General features: G+C 38.5%; 3 protein-coding genes across 3 annotated transcripts; 2 read left to right on the forward strand and 1 right to left on the reverse strand.

The window, feature by feature from the left end:
• Positions 1 to 122: 122 nt before the first annotated feature.
• zgc:66455 (uncharacterized protein LOC393502 homolog) lies at positions 123 to 4,848 on the forward strand. Its single transcript, XM_057331284.1, has 10 exons — positions 123 to 532; positions 638 to 668; positions 1,205 to 1,621; positions 1,770 to 2,477; positions 2,780 to 2,839; positions 2,986 to 3,074; positions 3,166 to 3,224; positions 3,681 to 3,847; positions 3,954 to 4,106; positions 4,232 to 4,848. Exons 1-10 carry the CDS (start codon positions 455 to 457, stop codon positions 4,438 to 4,440), a joined length of 1,971 nt encoding a protein of 656 aa, XP_057187267.1. The 5' UTR covers positions 123 to 454; the 3' UTR covers positions 4,441 to 4,848.
• A 1,293-nt stretch (positions 4,849 to 6,141) lies between these two features.
• On the forward strand, positions 6,142 to 13,201 carry elmod2 (ELMO/CED-12 domain containing 2). Its single transcript, XM_057331303.1, has 9 exons — positions 6,142 to 6,392; positions 9,654 to 9,801; positions 10,917 to 10,945; positions 11,065 to 11,162; positions 11,341 to 11,470; positions 11,630 to 11,763; positions 11,868 to 11,936; positions 12,027 to 12,160; positions 12,293 to 13,201. Exons 2-9 carry the CDS (start codon positions 9,657 to 9,659, stop codon positions 12,448 to 12,450), a joined length of 897 nt encoding a protein of 298 aa, XP_057187286.1. The 5' UTR covers positions 6,142 to 6,392; positions 9,654 to 9,656; the 3' UTR covers positions 12,451 to 13,201.
• A 526-nt stretch (positions 13,202 to 13,727) lies between these two features.
• Positions 13,728 to 21,081, reverse strand: ucp1 (uncoupling protein 1). Its single transcript, XM_057331302.1, has 7 exons — positions 19,353 to 21,081; positions 18,583 to 18,716; positions 17,651 to 17,858; positions 17,160 to 17,357; positions 16,690 to 16,791; positions 16,073 to 16,253; positions 13,728 to 15,719 (listed from the first exon to the last, which is right to left on the reverse strand). The coding sequence occupies exons 2-7, from the start codon at positions 18,706 to 18,708 to the stop codon at positions 15,605 to 15,607; spliced, it is 930 nt and encodes a 309-aa protein (XP_057187285.1). The 5' UTR covers positions 18,709 to 18,716; positions 19,353 to 21,081; the 3' UTR covers positions 13,728 to 15,604.
• Between the last annotated feature and the right edge of the window lie 151 nt (positions 21,082 to 21,232).

Consider the following 21,232-nt stretch of genomic DNA (forward strand, 5'->3'; position numbering starts at 1 on the left):
TTCCGCGTTGATGTGGGAAATATGATATTTCAAATATCCTACATCCGAGATGTCTGGAACGCAGCGTTAGCACTTTCTCAGTCCTGATTATGTATGTTTAAATATGTAGCGAAACAGCGGCATCTGTTGGACAAAAAGAGACTCGTGTACGGAATACATAGGTCGTGCGGCTATCCGTTTAGTCATGCGCAATCAAAATACTTCATGCGGCGGCATGTGACATCACAATATCGCGAGAGTGATTCAGGCATACGCAGTAGTATGCTCTCGAATTGCTCTCGCGGTACTTGAATATCATATGCTGATCGTTCTGCGCAGAGACGCATTTTGACCAACACACATCTGCTCTATTGATTACAGATATAGCACAGGTGATTGTTGGGCACTTCCTCGGTTTTTCGTTTGAAACAAGCAACTGATAGCAATTCGCGAAGTTTACAATCATAATCCTAAAATGCTGTGGCGGCATTTGTTGTGTAAATGCGGTCTTCTCATATTAATCTATTTCACATTTTGGGTGACCGGTGTGGAGGTGAGTAAACTGATCAATCAGTGGATACAATACAAATAAGCTTTTGATCAAATTAAGAGTGCGTGATCGGTTAAGATCTTACTATTATTGTCTGTTTTTTGGCAGATGAACAGAAATGACGGCTATTCATCCGCAGGTACACAGCTGTCAGTCCACACGTATACTTTTGATATATGATATTACATGAGAATTGGTCATACAATGTAATGCATGTATTACGATAGATTGTATGTGTGTTTCTTATTCGGAGTATAGTTCTACGTGATATAAGAAATATTAGTTGTAATCGGTACATTATATATTTTGTGAGACGTTGGAACAGGCCAGTGGTCACAGTCGAGTTTTTATTAAATACTTTTTTATAGTGACCAGGTTTGACAAAATATTTGAACATGTTTATGTCCCAGTGTTTCATATAGGCACTCAATTGAGTCAAATTAATAATTAAATGGGTGCAAAAATATGTATTATTATTTCATTTTAAATAAAGTATGTCCAGGATATTTTGTCATGTGTTTAGAATAAGAGCATCTGCCTAATGTAAAGTTAAATATTTTATGATTTAAAAGAGAGAATAAAAAAATCGAAATGGTTGTAGAACAGTTCTATCACTGCTTCACTGACCCACATTCAGATTCAAAAGCTCTTTATTTAATAAATCACATTTTTCAGCTGGAGGAGGCAGAGAGCGATATGCATTCTTTGCTCTCCGGAGCTGCCACCAAGTTCTCCACGGTGAAAGCGGTGAGTTGTTCTCCCCCGACTACCTGTGCTCCAACCCCCCTGTCTGGTGCAACTGGACCATCCAGGTGCATCCTGGGAAGCGTGTGGAGTTGTACCTGGAGGACTTTACCCCCTCGGAGGCTTGTCACATGAAAAGTGATCAGATCCACCTTGACGAGTCTCCTGCTGCTGCCGGTGGGCAGAGAATACTGGAAAGGTGTTGGAGAAAGGCACAGTACATGTCGGTGTCCAACACTGTTCAGGTGGTGCTCCTTATTGATGGGAACCGTCCCACCCCGTACAGGGGGTTTTATGGACGTTTCAAAGCTTTTGGACCTCTGGATTCTCTTGACCCCATGTATGAAGGTGAGCAGTTGTCAAAGGGAAGCCTCATATGTGTCCATTAAATGTCCCAGTATTTATTTATTATTTTTAGTACTTTAATCAAAGATTTTAATGAGTGGAATGATGTGTTGATTTGGCATAAGCAGAATCTTTGTGTTTCTCCTGACAGAAGTGCCCTTAGACATGATAGAGGAAGCATTAGGTGGTGGTGAACAGGTAACTGATGCAGTTACACATGCTCCATCAGGTGTGGGAGGCGTCACAGCAGATATAAAACTGTCAGATGTGAATGTCCAAACCACTTCTCATGGTCTGACCAAGCCTCTGATATTCGCTCCGTTTGAGTCCACATCAGTGGCCAATGAACTTGTCTTTAAGAATAGGCAACCATGGGAAAAGAGTTCTGGGGACGTCCAAGTATCTGCTAGTTCTACAAATTCAACCCTCACCTCTGGTTACCGCAGTGATGTTGAATTTCTTGGCGATGAGTATTATGATTATAGTTCCATTCCAGTTCCGAGAGAGCAGCAGGCCCCGGCAGGTGGATCGGCCCAAATTCGCTCGAAATACCAGCCTGCCTACAGACACATCACGGACATGTACCTCAGCCCACCGGTCGAGACCAAAGCCACTAAACCAGTCGCTCGGTCCCCAACAGCTATGCGCAGGAATGTGGATGCACACGCCCGTTCTTCAGGTAAACCTGGGTCAGTTAGAGCCACGGTGGCATCTGATGCTGGGGAAGTTCGGTGGGTGAGGGTGGGACAGGTGGATGATGTTGCCATGGAGACGAGAGTACAAGACGGCAATATCACACCACCTGTCTTTATGGACACTAATGCTCCCAGACAGCCTAAACTGCAGCGCAGATCCAAAGGTGGAGTATGGTTTTAAAGCAACATTTAACTCTCATCATAGTCTGTTTTTATTTCGTAAAAATATTTTTGTCTGTAAAGACTTGCGTTTCTCTCCCCTTATTTTTTATTACTGTATTGTCACTACTGTAAAATGTAGACAGTTTTGTCGAAGACACTGAATTTATTAAAATCAGCACAAATGGTTAATGTTACAGGTATGTATCAATAGTTCATTTCTCATGACGGGAATAAGATTACGAATTGCAATTTGACATTTTGTTTTTGTTGTGTACTGTCGTTAACTGTTGTTTTCATTGCACAGAAAAAGCTCAGAACCAACAGACCATTAGAAATGCCACCCAAAATACTCATTTACCTGGAGGTGAGAATTGCTTCAACACATCTGTACCACCCCTCCCTTAATTCTACCAATGGCATTTAACTTTAAAATAATGTAAAAGAGCATTGCATGCTTCATTGCATACATGTTCAAGGTACAATGTGATGTAACATTGTCTGTCCAATCAGAGCTCTTGTTTGAGGTAGCTGTGGAGGTCAGTCTGGATTTTGAGCATCTTGAAAAATCATCTTCACTCCGAACCCCGCTAGAGATCATGGTGGGTAATGTATATGACTTTTTTCTGAATTTCTTTTCAGAAAAATGTAAGTTATTTTAAACGTTTAAGCATTTGAAATTGGTATTTGCAGATAAAAGAAGAGCTTGGGCATCTCGTCTCAAAAGGTCTAGATTTAAAAAGATTAAAAAAGTGAGTTGTAAATTTTAGATATGAAGCAGTTATAAAGGGACAGTCCACACAAAAATAAAAATGGTCATCATTTACTCGCCCTCGAGTGGTTCAAAATCTGTATATAGTTCTTTGTTCCGATGAACACAGAAATATATTTCGAAACATGCTTGTAACCAAACAGTTCTTGGCCACCATTGACTACCATAGTCGGAAAAATTACAATGAGTCAAAAGTGCCCCAGAACTGTTTGCTATCTTAAATATTCAAAATATATTTTGTTCAAATTTATAAAGCGATTTTTTTTTTTTATCCTACTATGGTAGTCAATGGTGGCCAAGAACTGTTTGGTTACAAGCATTATTCCAAATTCTTTATACAGATTTTGAACCATTAAGGAGAAGTAAATGAAGACAGAATTTTCATTTTTGGTGGAACTGTTCCTTTAAAATATAGTGACAATCGATTGGTTTCTAGGTTGAGTTCGGGGGTTTTGTTCATCATGTGGGCACAGTTTCAGAAGACTGCTGCAGGAAAATACATGTATGCAGATCTTCAGTCCGGTATGCAGAAGCTAATAGGCAAGATTATCAAATCCCAAACCAGCAAAATACAGGGCACCATAGCCTCTGTGTCAATGGAAGGTACTCTCACATCTCAAATACATTTACAAGTCTTATAATTCGTTGTCATTAGTTAGTGTTTATCTGCCACAATATGCATTATGTAAGTTTGTCTGTGTTTGAATAGACATCAATGAGTGTGATACACGCATGAAGATGTGTGATGCACACGCCGAGTGTGTGAATCAGTTCGGATCTTATTCCTGTCACTGTCACCGTGGTTACCATGAGGCTCGTCAGGGGCCGCCTGGAATGGTTTGCGTGGAGTCTGCTGTTTCCGGTAAGAGGAGAGTGTGTTGACAAGTTTACATAGCCTAATTTGTTTGTGAGGTATAATTCTTTAGAAACCTAGTCTATAGTCTGTCTTTTTTTTTTAACTCAAAGCTTTTTCTCAACTCTTTCTAGACTGTAGCTTTACATCATCTCCCAGGGTCCTCAAGGGCGTTTACGCCATCTGCAGTCTGCTCATTTTGCTCATCTTGTTGTTACTGGTGGTGGTCACTTTTCTGTACCGTCGATACTACAGAGGGATTTTCATGCCACGCTGCCAGAAAACAAGCATATGCAGCAGTGTGGAAACACCTGCCAATGATGAAGACAATAACAACACATAGAATGACGGCCGTGGTGGTGCTGACCCTTCTAGACTCCCACCTCCACCCCCACAAATGAGACTGTCCAAAGATGGCCTCTGCTCTCTGGATCTACCATTGTTACGGTTTAGCCCTCTGGCGCCGACTGATGGATTCCGGAGTAAAATACACGCAGAGAAACATGAGTTTTGATTGATACACTCTGACGTTTGTCTGGAGTTGCACTTAAATGCATGATATTTCACCAAGTGTTTGACTGGTCTTGGTTTGTATTGATTTTCCATTTCCAATGTTTTTTTTATGCCTTAGCATGTTTAATCTGAAATATTTTGGTGTGAGTTGGCTGCCTGTAGAAATTGGTCTTATTTTTGTTTTGTATATCCATTCCTGACTGGTCACATAATTATGACTCTCAAAAAATGAATTGATAAAGAGTTTTCTGTATGTTGTGATTTTATGAAATGTTTTTTTTTATAATAGACTGTGAGTTGCGTCTGACAGGTTAAGAAATACGTTTAACAAATAATGAAAATAACGATGAAAATATTCCAAATACAAAAATCTACACTTGCTGAATAGATTATTTGTATTTGAAGTCAACGCACGCTTTTAGTTTGCGCACCCACGTGAAGTCGAACACGGTTGAAGTGTGTAGGCTATGAACGCAGTTTAGGCCATCAGAAAAACACTGAGGCCCGTATTCTTAAAGCTTCTAAGAATCCTCTAAGAAAGCTCTTATTTTATCTTAAAAACTTCTACGTAGGAGTCTTAGCTTTAAAACGATTCAGGACCAATCTGAGAAACTCTGAGCAAGGAAAAGACGAAAAACGTTTATTTTAGTGAGGAGGCGGGGCTGACACCGTTGCTATGTATGCCACAGGCTGAATCCGAAATCGCATACTGCCATACTATATAGTAGGCGAAAAGCAGTAGGCGAACGAATAGTATGTCAGAAACCTCGGTCTTCATTAAACAGTAGGCGAGAATTTCCCGGCTGGTTTACTGGTTACGCCCACATTCTGAAGCACCCATTGACAGAGGCCCTGTCCCAAATGGCGCACTTCATGTGGACTTGCGGTCTCGTGGACTTAAATTGCGCGTGCTCGCCAAGTCTACGAGTCCGTAGGGAGTCCCATTTGTGTTTTTGCGCTCAGAAGTCTGCTCGCGAGCGCCTCCATTGTGCCCTCGATGCAGTCTTAGGCGAAGCCCGCATTGATGCAGACTGAGGCCCTGTCCCGAATGGCGCACTCTGGTCTTGTGGACCTCCTCTGAGTCCACACTTGGTGACGTCAGGAAGTGCAGACCTATAGGGCACTAGGCACAAGTCCACAAGGGTACATGGGAGTGCATTTTGGGACAGATTTGAGGTCATCACACCGGAAAGAGCAAGCGTTGCTTTTCTAATCTCTCTCGCGGTACTTTGTTGTCATTCGCTGATCAGTCTGCGCAGCGCCGCGTGAAGTCGACCACTTGTTTTCCCATTGTTGTTATTTGGGATAGGAGCCCAATGAGTGCATTACAAACATAAGTTTCTATTGCATAATGCTCGGGTGGCATATCAACATATGAAATACAGAACAATAAAAACCTGCAGCTCCAGTCCCAAATAACAACAATGGGACAACAAGTGTGGTCGACTTCACGCGGCGCTGTGCAGACTGATCAGCGAATGACAACAAAGTACCGCGAGAGTCATGATGATTAGAAAGCACGGCTTGCTCTTTCCGGTGTGATGACCTCAAGTCTGTCCCAAATGTACCCCACTCCCATGTACCATGGACTCGTGCCTAGTGCCCTGTAGGTCTGCACTTCCTGACGTCACCAAGTGTGGACTCGAAGGAGGTCCACAAGACCGGAGTGCGCCATTTGGTTCAGGGCCATACTTGGGATACTTCTCTATCCCATGAGCCCACGGGACAGGATAAGTTCATACAGGAGCATGGCGGAGAACTGCGGGGAAGTTGTTATCAAAAGTGAGTATTACTAGCTAACAACGCTTAATTTTTTGTGTTCAGTCGCATTTGTTAAAGTGCTGTAGCGTAAAGTTAACCTGTAAGATGCTAGATAGTAAAGTATATTTGTGATTTTGATGTGAAAATGCAGTGTTTTAATATGCCTAGTTTATAGGGGAGCTCCACGCACACAGCGTCTTCGAAGTAGACTTAACGTTACATATATTAAGACCATACGCATGTTAAAGACGTGTCTGTGTAACATGTTACCTGTCATTTTCTTGATAAGTATTGCAAATGAGCACATCACAACATGAAATACTCATCACAGTAATGTAGCTTACGTCTGTTAGTATGTGGTACAAAGCATTGTTCACTGCTTGCATAGATACATATAAGTAATGTAAATAAACATATTTATTTAAGTAACTAAACATAATGTATATATTTTATTTGTCCATTAGTACTGTTGATGAAAATTTGAGTTGGATAAACAGCGAGTTAACACATGTGCAACTACCTCCACATTTAACTGCAGTATTGAGCACAAATCACAGAGGTAAATTGAATCTGTTACAGGGACAGATGAGCACACTCGTTAAAATCACAAAGGTGGCGACGGTGGTCAGCTGCGAGATGGCAGTAGGATGTGGGGTTCAACGCCTGTAGATACAGGATCATTTGTTACAACAATAAATTGAAATAAAGCTTTGATTCAATTGATGTTTACTTGTATATGTATTAATAATTATTAAATTCATTTATTTTCTTACATCAAATTTACATATTTTTTATTCATGTTTATTCTATAGTTTTCTGTAAGTAAAACATATTACATTACTTCATGCATTATGTCATTGCTTCACTGAAAACGTGTATGCATTCACATTTTTGTAGTCTGTATTATTGCATAGATGGCATATGGCAACACAATTACATTTAGTAGCCTATTTTAATACAATATATAATTTTCAGGAAAAAATGTATAAGTATTGGTCAGCACTCATCAATAATATTGTGCACAAGTGTAGGTGTGGGCTAACAATGCATTTCTAGGGTACACTTAATTTATAAGCAATAATACTTATATTCCTTGACAATAAAATCAGCAGTGCTCTCCTAAGGCGAGATCGTCGAGCAGCTGCCCGACGTCTCCTTTGGGAAGTAATTACAAACAAGTTGCAAATGCTGGGAAAACTCATGGAAGGTATTACTGATGTTAATGCACCTGTCTCTCATAACTTAAGTTGTTGCGCTTGTTATTACGTCGCATGGCCCATTTACACTCCAGTGTAGTGGGTGGCGGATATGCACCACAAACGTAATTTGGTCCCCGCCATTAAAAAGGAAAAGATCATCATCAATATGCCGGACAACGGCCGATCGCATTCATACAACACCCATTCAGGGAAAACAGTACCATTTAGCCCCGCCCCCGTTGAGTACGTACATACTGAAATTGAGTACCTACTCGTTAGGCTTGTTCGACTTGATGCGGCGCCGCAAGATCCGACAGGCGGATGACATCAAAGTACCGCGAGAGCCATTCGAAAAACCATAAAATGTTTGGTTTCGAATCGCTCTCGCGGTACTTTGATGTCTTCCGCCTGTCGGATCTTGCGGCGCCGCATCAAGTCGAACAAGCCTATTGAGTATGCGATTTAGGACTCAGCCAACGTCTTTTTAAGACTGTGATTGGTTGGTTGACCAAGAAGGAAAAAAGAGCGCTTTTAATAGGGTCATTACTTTGAAATTGCACATGTATTTTTTCCTGTTTTACCGTACTCACGCACACACACGCGCACTATATATATATATGCTGTATATATATTCTTTTTATTTTTATTTTTTTATTTACCATGCTGTTAATGTCAACGTATTTGATAGAAAATGAACAGTGACACAATAAGTTTCTGTAAGTGCTGTAATTGTTTGTGTGATCACTATAGAAGGTTGTGACAGAACCAAATCGTCTCTGCTGCATAGCTGCATTTCTCCAGTTGCTAAATATGTTAATGTGATATCTTCTATTTCTGGCGCAGTGACATTTCTGCGCTGTTTTGGAGATGTTAGCGTGTCTCTAATAGGGTCGGTCACAAACATCTAATGTGTTGTGTCTTATTAACTCACTGTCATTCAATTCAATGTAATTTTATTTTATAGCGCTTTTACAATTTGCATTGCATCAAAGCAGCTATACAAGAAAACCAAAATTTTGAACACACACACACACAAAACAATTAAAAAATCTGATAAACCTTAAAAGTAATATGGAAATTATCATGCATTGCAACACATTTCTTCTCACTTTTCGTGTTTCGTCCATTTTCTCTGCTGCTAAAGAAACTCTTAAGTCTCTTAAAAGTCCTCCTCGCTACTCCTAAAATTTTGGACCCTGAGAGCTCTTTTAAGGGTTAAGATGCTTTATGAATTACTTTTTTCTTTACTATGATCTTCTCTGTAATTCTAAGGGGAAACGCCCACATTTCTAAGAATTTTCTTAGAATTTTGTCACTAGGAGCAACTCTTTGCGCTAAGATTTTTCATGAATACGGGCCCAGATTTCTAAGAAAAATAGACGCAATCTGTAGGTTTGTGCGTGGATTTGAACGAAAACTAAAGATCTGCATCTGACTGACAAAAGTGCCAGCATAAAACATTCATTCCTCCAACTTAAAGTGGTGCTCTACGGCGCCCTCCTGTGGTGGCGTCGTATTACCAGCGTCGCTACTTGTGCGCACGCGCAGCGATCTTAATCGCTTCCGGGAAGAGGCTGCTAGTAAGTGATTCGTACAGTTTTTAGACTCTGTTAAACGTGTTATTCAATAAAAACATAGCAACTTAAATCGTAGTTCACCATTAAACGATACAAACGCCGGCGGCGTCACATGAATTGCGTCATTAGTTGTGGTGACGCTCATTATTTATATCTCTCGTGCGCGAGCAACCTGTTGTTGTTGTGTTGTCCAGTTGATTTTCATAGCGCATCATGGTTGAGTAAGTTATGTGCCGACTTAAATTGCAATGTAATTCATTTATCAGTCGTGCTTTGATGGTAAACAGTGCAAATAATGGAATTCTTTGCTAGCGCAAAGCTTATTGGATAGATATTAGAAATAATGATTATTCCTGGTAACGTTAAAGTGACTGTTGTTTACATACAGTACAATGATCAGCAGAACCTTTTTGCAGTGAATGCATGAAGTCCACGTGGGTGTTTTCTTGTTGCTGTGTGATGCATATATGAGAAAGAGCTGCTAACTCATTGCGCTTGTATTTCAGAGGATGTTTGGGTTTATCTGGCAGTGTTTCTACTCCTCGTGTCTGCGCTTCTGGATGAAATGGCTCCTGCGGCTGGTGACAGGAACGTGCGAGCTGCAGCGGATTTGTTCACAATGCAAAGCCGGAGCACTCAGGACATCACAGACAGGTGCATCTTATTGTTGTTGACCATTCAGTTCCGCACACCAATATAAATATATAATGTAATTTTGAAATGTTTTCATCCCTTTTCAGTTTATAGTGATTACATTTTTCAAGTTCCAACAAGCATGAAACAACCACTGTAATCTTCACCACAAAATTTCAAATGCTATTGGATTATTAATGATAATCTTAAAACTATAATTTACCTTATTAGTAAGTTTATTTATTTTTATTTAGCCTTGTTGTGCAAGCACTGTCGAGCTTGTGCAGAGGCAGCAGCTTTTGCCAGAGGGGAACTGGAATCCCCTGGTTGGGCCTGGGTTCTCCTGAGGTTTTTTTTCTCGATTAGATTTTTGGGTTCCTCGCCACCGTTTGCATACTGTTTTTTGCACTATTTGCCTGGCCGGGGGGGCTGCTTTAGAATTTTAAAGTTTTACTTAATTAATATTGCATATAGGGATTTATAGTCTGTTATATTTGACATGTGCTTCTCTCTGCTTTATCTTAAATGTGTGCTCGCACTGTGCGTGCGGGTCTGTGTGTGTGCGTGCGGGTCTGTGTGTGTGCGTGCGTGTCTGTGTGTGTGCGTACTTGTCTGTGTACGTGTGTGTGTGCGTGCGTGTCCGTGTGTCTGCGCGTCCGTGTGTGTCTATGTCTATGTGTGTTAGTACATGTGCATATTGTGTGTGTGGAATGTTTTGTATGTGGGTATGTCTGTCTTCTGTGTTTTCACCTTTTTCTTGTTTTTACAGGTACAACTTTAATTGTTTTGCTTATAGTCAATATGTCTCATGTACAGCTGCTTTGTAACAATGAAAATTGTAAAAAGCACTATATAAATAAAGTTGAGTTGAGTAATGACTCGTACACTATTTATATGGCTGTTCACTTTTATTTTGTCTTTTTTGGAGCGTGTTTGCATCCCTGTGAACCGACATTCATTGAATTTTTAATATTTTGTGTTAAACAAAAAATTACAGACATTTATGGGTGTAGAAAACAATGACAGTTGCTCTTTTAATTTTAATTATTGATTAACTGTGAACTGTTTCATTAAACGAGGCTTTGAGTTCTCATTTATAAGCTTTGCAAACCTGTTATCCTTGTTTGTCTTTGTAGAATACTCTCTGAAATCATCTAAAAGCAAGGTATGGACACTTAAGCACTTTCTTATCTTGGTATTAGCCAAATATTTATATGAACTCTTCACGTTTTTGCTGGTGTGTACACACATTGTTCTTGTTTGCTTTGGATTGTGTTTAATCAGGTATTGCGAGCAGCTTTATCTGTTAAGGAGGCAGACTTTGAGGACCTGATAGCTCTAATAATTCAGGAAAAGAGAATCAAAGTGCAGAAAGATCATACGTGAGTCTCTTTTGATCTTCTTTTTAAGTTCACCCTAGAAATAGGTCAAGTTGAGCACATTGCATTGTGGGATACAGTATTGAGTGTGCCGAGCAATTCTACTGTGTACTGGTGAAATAATCAATAATCCTGGTTTTAGTTTTATATGGCAGAATAAAACTGTACTTGTATTTTACAGGTTTAAGCTGAATTTTCAGAAATGTTTGTTACAAATAAGTGGATATAGCGAACTGTTCGAGGTAGTTGAGGAATTACGAAAAGAAGTGTATGACTCTACAAAGGAGGAACATGAGAAGATGCTCTTGAAGGTAAATTTCAAATCACTGTGGCATCCACTCACAACCTTGCAGCATAAACCTGTTGACCTGATCGCTCAGTGAAGGGTTCCTAAACCAGAGTGATAATTCTTTATAGATTTGAGCGTCAGTGTTTAATTTTGCTTGGTCCTTCTGTTTGTTTTGAGCCAGTTGTGGGAGTTGTTAATGCCTTCAGTCAGGCTGGAATCGAGAATCACTAAACAGTGGTGCAGAATTGGTTTCCAAGGTGATGACCCGAAGACCGATTTCAGAGGGATGGGCATGCTGGGCCTCTCAAACCTTCTGTGAGTGGAGTTTTTCATTTTTTCAGGATGATGATGATGATGATGTCACATTTAGATGTAATGGCTTTCCAGATTCAAGTTAGCGTTTGCTTTTGTTTGTCCAGTTTTTTCAGTGAAAACTACACGGATGCAGCCAGGAAGGTTCTGTCACATTCAAATCACCCCAAACTCGGGTAAGTCCACATTCTACTGGTTCATGTCAATCAAACGTCACCTGTGTTTGTTACAGCTGGTCATTGGAGGTGTGTGTTCTGTTATTGCAGGTACTCGTATGCCATAGTGGGCATCAATCTAACCGAGATGGCATACAGTTTAATGAGCAGTGGAGCATTGAAACCTCATTTTTATAATACAGTATCTGGAAAACCCCAAATGCAGCACTTTCATGAGTTCTACTGTAAGTCTGCACAATCTTTGTATGTATTTAGGTCATGTTTATAACTTAACTGAAAACTGACTGTAAAATCTTAACTGATGACAAAATAGGCTTCAATATTGCAATGCAGAATTGTTTGTTTTCTTTCTCTAGGTTACCTGGCTTACGAGTTTGATAAGTTCTGGTTGGAGGAGGAACCTGAGAGCATCATGGAGTTCAATCGCTACAGGGAGAAATTTCATGACAAGGTCAAAGGCCAACTCCAGCCACAAGAGGTGACGCTGAGCTTGACTTTGGACGCACAAAAATGACTGCTGCATTCCAGCATAACATCAAACACAGGAGTGGCTATATTTTCCAGCCGATGAAAGAATCTAAGAGAGAGAACATTTGTTTTTCCCATTTTGTTTTTCAAAGTTGTTTTCCGTTGACTTCTTAATAGCTTTTAGTAAGGAAAAGTACAATGTGCATGTAATGTTGAACACAATAATTCCACAACAGAAACAGTATCATATGTACTGTATTGCTAAAAATACTTTAGTGCATTAACAGTAATATTTTAAACTCCAGTTAATTGATTAGAAAGTCAATTAACACTTGAACGTTTTGATTGTGTTCAAATAATTTCTGTTTCTTTGTACAACACTTACCCATCTCAGGAAGTTGATGTTTCTGTTGATGATCAATGATGATATTAGAACGTTTTTTTCCTTGGCAAATTGTCTCTTGTATGTAGCGCATACAAGCTCTTTTGCATGTTTGTGTTAAAGTTGTAATACCCCCCGCCTCCCCCCACACACACATCTACACATTTCTTAATGTGGCTTATGATGGGAAAGAACTGTTGAGTATTTAATATCTAATCAGTTTTGTTATCTGTTCTGTGAATATCGTTACCTCAACTCGATTCCAAAGTACAAGCATTTGTATGAACAAATGTTTATGTAACATTGTGTTGTGTTATTTAAAAAATGTTTGGTTTTGAAAATATAACTTTGTATTCTTAATGGCACAATTAATTTTATAGTGTTGGGATCATACCTGATATAAAAAATAAAATTAGACAAGACAATTTTTTTATGTTTGTTTTTCATGACATGTTTGGATGGAAAGGAAATAAGTTTAACAAAATTAATTGCATTTTAATTTGAGATGGTTTTAAAAGTACAAATTTCTTGCCGTTTATAAAAGCTTGATACATCTATGTAAAAGGTGCCGAGTCCTTTAAAACAGGTTTAAATGAACTAAAGAGTCACCCTTCCCAGAACAAATTTTTTTACTTGCCAGGTACAAAAAGAGATGCAGTTTACAGTGGGTAATATAAGTATTGAACACGTCACCATTTTCTCTGTAAATTTATTTCTCAAGGTGCTGTTGAAATGAAATTTTCACTAGATGTCGGTAACGATCCAAATCAATACATACAAAGAAAACAAAAATAAGTTCACTATTTAAGTTATGTATAATTAAATGGAATGAGATTGGGTAAAATTTTTTTATTTTTTTATTATTTTTTGTTTTAAAATGTTTTGTAATTCTATTTTTCTTTTTTAATTTTTTTATTATTTTTAATTTTTTCTTTCCCTTTTCAAAAGAAAACTAACATCAGCTGGTTCAGCCCCAACTGATGGCATATAAAAGGGTGTTTCATTACCAAGGTGTCATCTCATAATGGGTAAAAGCAAAGAGTGCTCTTAAGGCCTTCGCAATCTTATTGTTGCGTAACATACTGATGGCATTAGTTATAGAAGGATTTCTAAACTTCTGATTGTTCCAGTGAGCACTGTTGGGGCCATAATCCGGAAGTGGAAAGAACATCATTTCACCATAAACCAACCACGACCAGGTGTTCCTTGCAAGATTTCTGACAGAGGAGTAAAAAGACTAATCAGAAGAGTGGTCCAAGAGCCAAGGACCACTTGTGGAGAACTTCAGAAAGACCTGGAATTAACAGGTACAATTGTTTCAAAGAAAACAATAAGTAACGCACTCAACCGCAGTGGCCTGTATGCACGCTCTCCACGCAAGACTCCATTGCTGAAGAAAAACATGTTAAAGCTCTTTTAAAGTTTGCTGCACAACATTTAGCCAAGCCTGTGAAATACTGGGAGAATATAGTCTGGCCAGATAAAACCAAAATTGAACTCTTTGGATGCCATAATGCACACCATGTTTGGAGGTCAAATGGCACTGCACATCACCCCAAAAACACCATACCAACAGTGAAGTTGGGAGGAGGGAACATCATGTTGTGGGGCTGTTTTTCAGCATACGGCACTGGCAAACTTTATATAATTGAAGGAAGGATGAATGGACAAATGTACAGAGACATTCTTGATAAAAATCTGCTGCCATCTACCAAAGTGATGAAGATGAAACGAGGGTGGACATTTCAGCAACTCAATGATCCCAAACACACAGCCAAGGAAACTCTCAATTGGTTTCAGAGAAAGAGAATAAAGCTGCTAAGGGCCCAGCCAATCACCTGACTGAATCCAATAGAAAATCTATGGAAACTGAAGATCAGAGTTCATAGAAGAGGCCCACGGAACCTTCAAGATTTGAAAACAGGTGTGATTTTGGCCCATTCTTCCACACAAACCGAGCAATGCATGCTACTAATTTCTCCATAGTGGAGGTAATTTCAGTAAGCGTGTTCAATACTTTTCCCCTGTGTCATTCTATTTTATTGCATAAAACTTATTTGTTTTCTTTGCATGTATGGATTATTTGGGATGTTAACGACATCTGGTGAAAATTTCACGTCAACAGCACCTTGAGAAATATATTTACTGAGAAAAATGGTGACGTGTTCGATATTTATTTTACCCGCTGTATGTACTTGGGCAAGGAGAACAAACCATGGAATTTAAGATATCATTTAGACAGCCCATAATAGTCCCAAAATAATAGTGCAAACCTGCAAGAGCTGGTAATATGAAAGCTAGCATTTCATGATTTTTAGATTTTGTTTTACATACACAGCATTTTAATATTCCACATTCACTATAAAGTTGAATAAACTTGTTTTGTATCAGTGTATGCGGTTCTGGTTTCCAGAATTGAAGCGGTCTCACTTCCTAGGTCATAGTCAGGTGAGAGTATAACAAATAAATGGTACAGTAAATAGTTCTGAATAAAGGATTAATTACTAAAAAAAATGAGGAAACATAAATATTACATGAACATTATGTACATTAACTTCACAAAGGGATGAGGTACAGAGCATATGTGTCTATTTGTGCGTTTAAAGAATTAGTTCTTATATTGAAGGGTTTTCAGAATAAGGAATTCATTTACATAAAAAAAATGCTCTGGAAAAAGAGGCTAGTTTTCATCATCCTGTAGTGTTGGCTATTAAACTTCCAAATCCGAATGAAATACTTGGAAGTCAAATTCCACTCCAGTCATCTAGAGAGGTTTTAAAGTCTTTGGGTTTAAAAGTGGGATTTCTGTCTTAAACGTCTATGTGCCCGCCTCGAGCCTGTTTCTGGACATCATCATGGCTCTCTTGAGTTGCTCGAATGATACAAACATCACCACGTTCCATGAGCCCAACCTCAGGAAAGAGGGAACGAACCTAAAGAGCACAAACAAAACATTGTTTATTTCTTTAACAAAAAAATCTGATCTAGATTTGATTTAAAATGCAAAAATACACACGTTGTTTTCCATGTTATAGACAAAGGCTTACACAGTATATGTTAAAACTATATATTATATCCCCTAACCCTCACAGAAAACGTTCTGCATTCTTATTCTTATTTGAGGATCTCATAATTGGATTATTCAACATAAACCTTTATTTCACAGAGAGGGTCATGTTTCTCATTTTCCTCAAAGAAATTTCCTCCATATTAAACTATGGCCCCAATATATAATGTGTTGCCAACAGTAAAATCATTGTGACTGTGATAGTATTGGATCTCTCACCCTTTGTAAAAGGCAGTGGGACCCTCTTTAGTCATCATAATCCAGGCACAATTGAGTGAGCTTTTGTATTGACCAGGAGGAGAGTTCATGTATCGAGTCTTTACGACATCCACCGGGGACGCGATCACTGTGGTGATGAAACCGGCTCCAAACGCAGATGTGAAATGGCATGGCAGATTGTCTGTAAATCCAAACAGGAGCGAGAACAATACATTTAAATAAAGTCAAAAGCATTCTCAAACGTTCTTTTTCAACATTTTCACTGGAATTGGGTTTAACACACGTAGCCTACAGTATTATGTATTTGGAAGTCCTTTACACCTTTGCTCTTGTTTTACAACCCATTCTACTGTACATACAGTACGTACTGATATCATCGTGTTTGGTTTGTTGATTAAGAAACACCAAAGCCTGACTCATGACTGTCTTATCAAGTGAAAGAGGTTGTAAAATACCAAGAGATGTTTGGACCAGTTCATTCCAACATGTTCCACAACAATTATCACTCCGAGCAGGGCACAAAAAAGTGTATTTGAACTTTAATCCAATCAGAGATCATTCAAGCTTGCCGTTCTAATATGCTTTGAGTTTTGGGAAACACTTTCTGATTTGCTTACCCGACATTAGTTTGTGTCTAAGAATTGCTTCCTTGATGAGGTCATAGGACACGAGTTCTGTGCAGTTGACCAGGGCGTTTCTTGTGATGTTGGGTAGTGTTCCTTCACAGAGAAGACAAATAAGAAATTCATTATCGGGTCTTGGATTATTCAAGAAAAAGTGTTGATTATAAATGTACTTATGGAACTAAACTATAGGACGAAAATAACCCATTTTACACAAGTTTTGTATTCTATGCATTTTTACGTTGAAAAACGTGTTGTGTCAGTAAGTCAGATCTTCTGTGTGGTTGGCATGAGAAGCACTTATTACTTAACACGACGAATAGCTGCTTTCTGAATCTGTCACTTATTAGCTTCTGGTTCAAATAGAATGCACATGGTCAGTTTTGGACCACGGAGACTTGACTAGCCGGACCGTAAGTCAAGTAATACCATGGTAATGTTTTAATTCCTTTCTGGGTACACACCTTTCCACAACCCTCTAAGACCCTCCTGCTGAAATATTTGTCTGTAAGCTTTCATGGTTCCGTTGTAGCGCCGTCCCACACCCTGCAGGTTTATCTGGGCCTGGAAACGCACCTTCACCACGTCTGTGGGCTGCGCCATGGAAACGGCCATGGCCCCTGTGGTGCAGCCAGCTAAGATCCTGATACCCACATTGGGGTCTGTAATACAGAAGTGAATAAACTGAACTCCCAGTTGAACGAAACCCAAATGATATTGCTCAGATATCATTTAGTAAGTATCTAAGAAATAAATGAGAAACAGATGAGACAAATTTAAGAGTATGGAAACATAAAATACATTGAGTTTGATACATTCTTGATCCTTTGTGAGATTGCAGGAGAAAATCTGAGAAGCAGCAGATTTGTCATTCATTTGATCTCCATGCAGAAGAAACTGAGATAGTAACGAAAATTCTCTTTTTCAACAAGAAAATTCAAATTTTTCAACTCACTGTCTTTGCCCCTTGTGTAGAAGCTCTTGACGCTGTCGTACAAGCCAATTCGTATAGAGGCAAAAGCCATCTGTCTCTGAAGTCCAGCTATTAATCCGTTGTAGAGCGAGCGTGGCCCCTCCGTTCGCACCATGGTACTGATGGTCCCAAACACTCCCCTGTACCGGATGCCCTTAGCTGCTCCTGTCGTGGCTTTCTCTCCCTGGATCTAGAAGCAAGAAAACAATAAACGTGTAAGAATAGTGACGGGTTAGAGCATACGGGTTCTGATGTTATACACCCTTCATTTTAAGGGTTCTTTTAAAAGTAATCTTTGGAGCTTTAAAGAATAACGTGAAAAGCATTGCAACATAAAACTTTTTGAAGTTTTGTGAGTACCACAGAATTTTCGGTCAAATAATCTTAAACATTAGAAATGTATATAAATGGCTATGGAAATGTTTAACAATTCTCTAATTTATTTCAAGTCTTACGGGTTTCAAGCCTGAAAGTACTTCATTTAAACATTTTAGATAATCATGTTTTTTATTGTGCTTTTCAAGCAATATCCATTAAACTGCAGTTGGGTTGTTTTGATTAAGTAATAATAACAAAAAAATACAATAATATAACTGACACAGTAAAAAAACAATAAACATGATAACATAATAAAACATGATTTTTGATTTTTTTAAAACAGATGTATCGGTTTTTGCGAATGAACTCTTGATTTAATTATTTACTTAAGTCATGTAGAAACAGTATTTAGGCAAAAAACATAATTAAGTTCATCAACTTAGACACTTTTGTGAAATGTACATAAAATCTCTTATACGTCATATTCATAAATGTCATGAAAGCAGTCAGGACTTGGTTATAAATAACATGCAATTCATTAATGCGTTTCGAGCAGACGTTCTGAAGATGTTCATCCAGGTGAGTGATGTATGTACCTGCAGGCGAACTTTAGCTGTGTCCAGAGGAAACGTGACTAAATCAGCGATACAACCGGCTGTTCCTGCACTCAGAACTTTAACTCCAAGAGGAGGTGGAACATCAGATGGCTTTAGACCCACCATACTGACCGCTGGAGTGCCAAAGATAGACAGAGACAAAGAGATAGGAAGAGAGAAAAAATATTCATTATTATTAAATATTATGTCGTAGCATTAAAGCTATTGAAATATTTGGAAGATTTTGGTGTCATTATATTTGCATTACAAAGAGCATTTTTAAAATGCTTAAAGGGATAATTCCCAGAATTCCCTCTCTTGTCATTTCAAACCTGTATGACTTTTCTTCTTCTGCAGAACACAGAAGGATATATTTTGAAGAATTTTGGTAACCGAAGAACAATCAGTGGGTACCGCCATTGTTAGTTTAACAACATTGTTCAAAATATCTCCTTATGTGTTCTGCAGAAAAAAAGTCATACAGGTTTGAAATGACAAGAGGGTGAGTCAATGATGAGAGAATTTTAATAAAATCCATTCGTATTTATAAAACATACATTTGCACCAAGAGAAGGTAAAAATCACTTCAGCTAGATGTGTAGTGTAAAATTATATAACATATATTACATTATAAACATTATAAAATACTACATTAAAACACATTTAAACAAAGTACATTTCTATGCACAGTATTTATGTATGCAATATTTTATACATATTTATACATCATTATTTTTACATTTCAAATAATAGCAGACACATGAACTGACCTGCGGATGGATTTCTCTGTCTGGTGGTATGACAGGGCTCTTAGCGTGAACTCTCAAGTTGTAGAGAGAGCAGCAGTCATCCTGTCCTGCTTTATATTTCACTATCACAGACTGTTTTCTTTTTTTTCAACATCCACTTCCTCAGGGAGGTGTTTCTTTGGGACTGGTTAACACAAAGTCCACCCTCTCAGAGAGAGCCAATGTCCAAAACATCCCACATCCAGATAAACAACACTGTATGCGAACAAAGCTGTCCCGAACTGGAACGTTAACATATTAACATAGATTACATCAATATTTCACATTAACCTCTGCACGAAGGTCAAGAAAGGGACAACATGCTTATCACAACAAAACAGCCACAGAATGGTTACTGAATATATAGACATACAGTAAAAATGTCACTTTTTGTATATAGTGCATTATTGTTTTTATTTTATTCTCGTTTTTTCTATCGTAACGTATATTTGCACTACATTTGCACCATGTGTACACTTTCTTCTGCACTAAGCTCCCGTTGCCAAGTCAAATTCCTTGTGTGTGTAAACATACTTGGTAATAAAGCTCCTTCTGATTCTGATTCTTCTGATGTGTCTCAATGGACAAAATAAGTAGGAAGGTTTTGGTCTTAGTGTACAATAGCAAGATCTCATGAAACTGATTGAACGCAGATACATTGAAGGAGGTCAAGCAGCTCTCGGCCAATGATGGGTGAGTCGTGTAAGGTCTAAAAGATGATTGGCTTCACGGCAGGGTGGGCTACAGGATGGTACGGGCAAAATGACAAACATGTCTGTTTCTGTTTAACAGCAGGAAGATGCCGTATTTTGGCTCATTCCAGGATTTCATTTGAACGCGTGTCATTTTCTCTGTACTGGAGGCCAATCACTTCAAAAGCAATGAAATTGTAAGTTCTCTAAAAAAATTGCCTTTTAATACGGTTAAATGGTATTGCCTTGTGATGTTCAGATTGCAGAAACCCAAATGATTGGTTGTGTGGCTCAAAATGGTTATGAATCCCACATTAGATTTGTTTTTTTAGTGACCATAGTGAAACATTTGATGTGATCAACCGATATAAGCAAGCGTTGTTTTAAAGTAAACAAAAAGACTGAATTACATACTAACAGTGCGAAATACAATAAAACGAGTCTGATCATAAATCACATTTCTCCATCACTTTGCAATCTCTCTGCTTGTTTGATCTCACTGCATTTATGAAGGTGTGATCCGGTGTAATGTTTATCGGAGTCAATCACTGAGATGTGAAGGAGGGGCAGCAGTGATGTTTGTGACTGAAGGTCATGGAGGACTGATAAGGGGCCTGTGCAGCTTTTCAACTTATGCAAGACCCCCTAAAGAAAACCACCAACTCCAACCGGACCATTATCTGTGTGAATTCATCTGCTGACTGTCTTGCAACAGGTCATTTACCTTCAAGTGAAGTATCATGAGTGCAAGATTACTATCAGGGGGTGAAAGCCGACTGATGACTAATTACAATTTGTTTTTCACATTGGATCCAGTCCATTTGTTCAACATCCGCCATCTGTATTACTTAATCAGGATTCACACGTTTTGTATTTTCCAGTTGTTTGCAATTGGTGGATATGGAAATTAAAAATGTTACAATAGTATATTGAACTTTAACATATACATTCTATTTGCACTTTATAGTATTATTGCAAAGTGTTCTGGTATATTGTAAAGTATGCTGTTAAGTTTCAGTAACATTTAAAATAGGCTAATACACTATAATATACTTTAATTAAACAATTTACTGTTTCTAACAATCCAACACTGCATAGAGAAACACAACAGAAAAGCATGTTTTTTTAATATTAATAGCTAGAATATAACAAACTGAACTTTGGTTGCAG

This window comes from Triplophysa rosa, linkage group LG4, assembly GCF_024868665.1.
Source record: "Triplophysa rosa linkage group LG4, Trosa_1v2, whole genome shotgun sequence".
NCBI lineage: Eukaryota > Metazoa > Chordata > Actinopteri > Cypriniformes > Nemacheilidae > Triplophysa > Triplophysa rosa.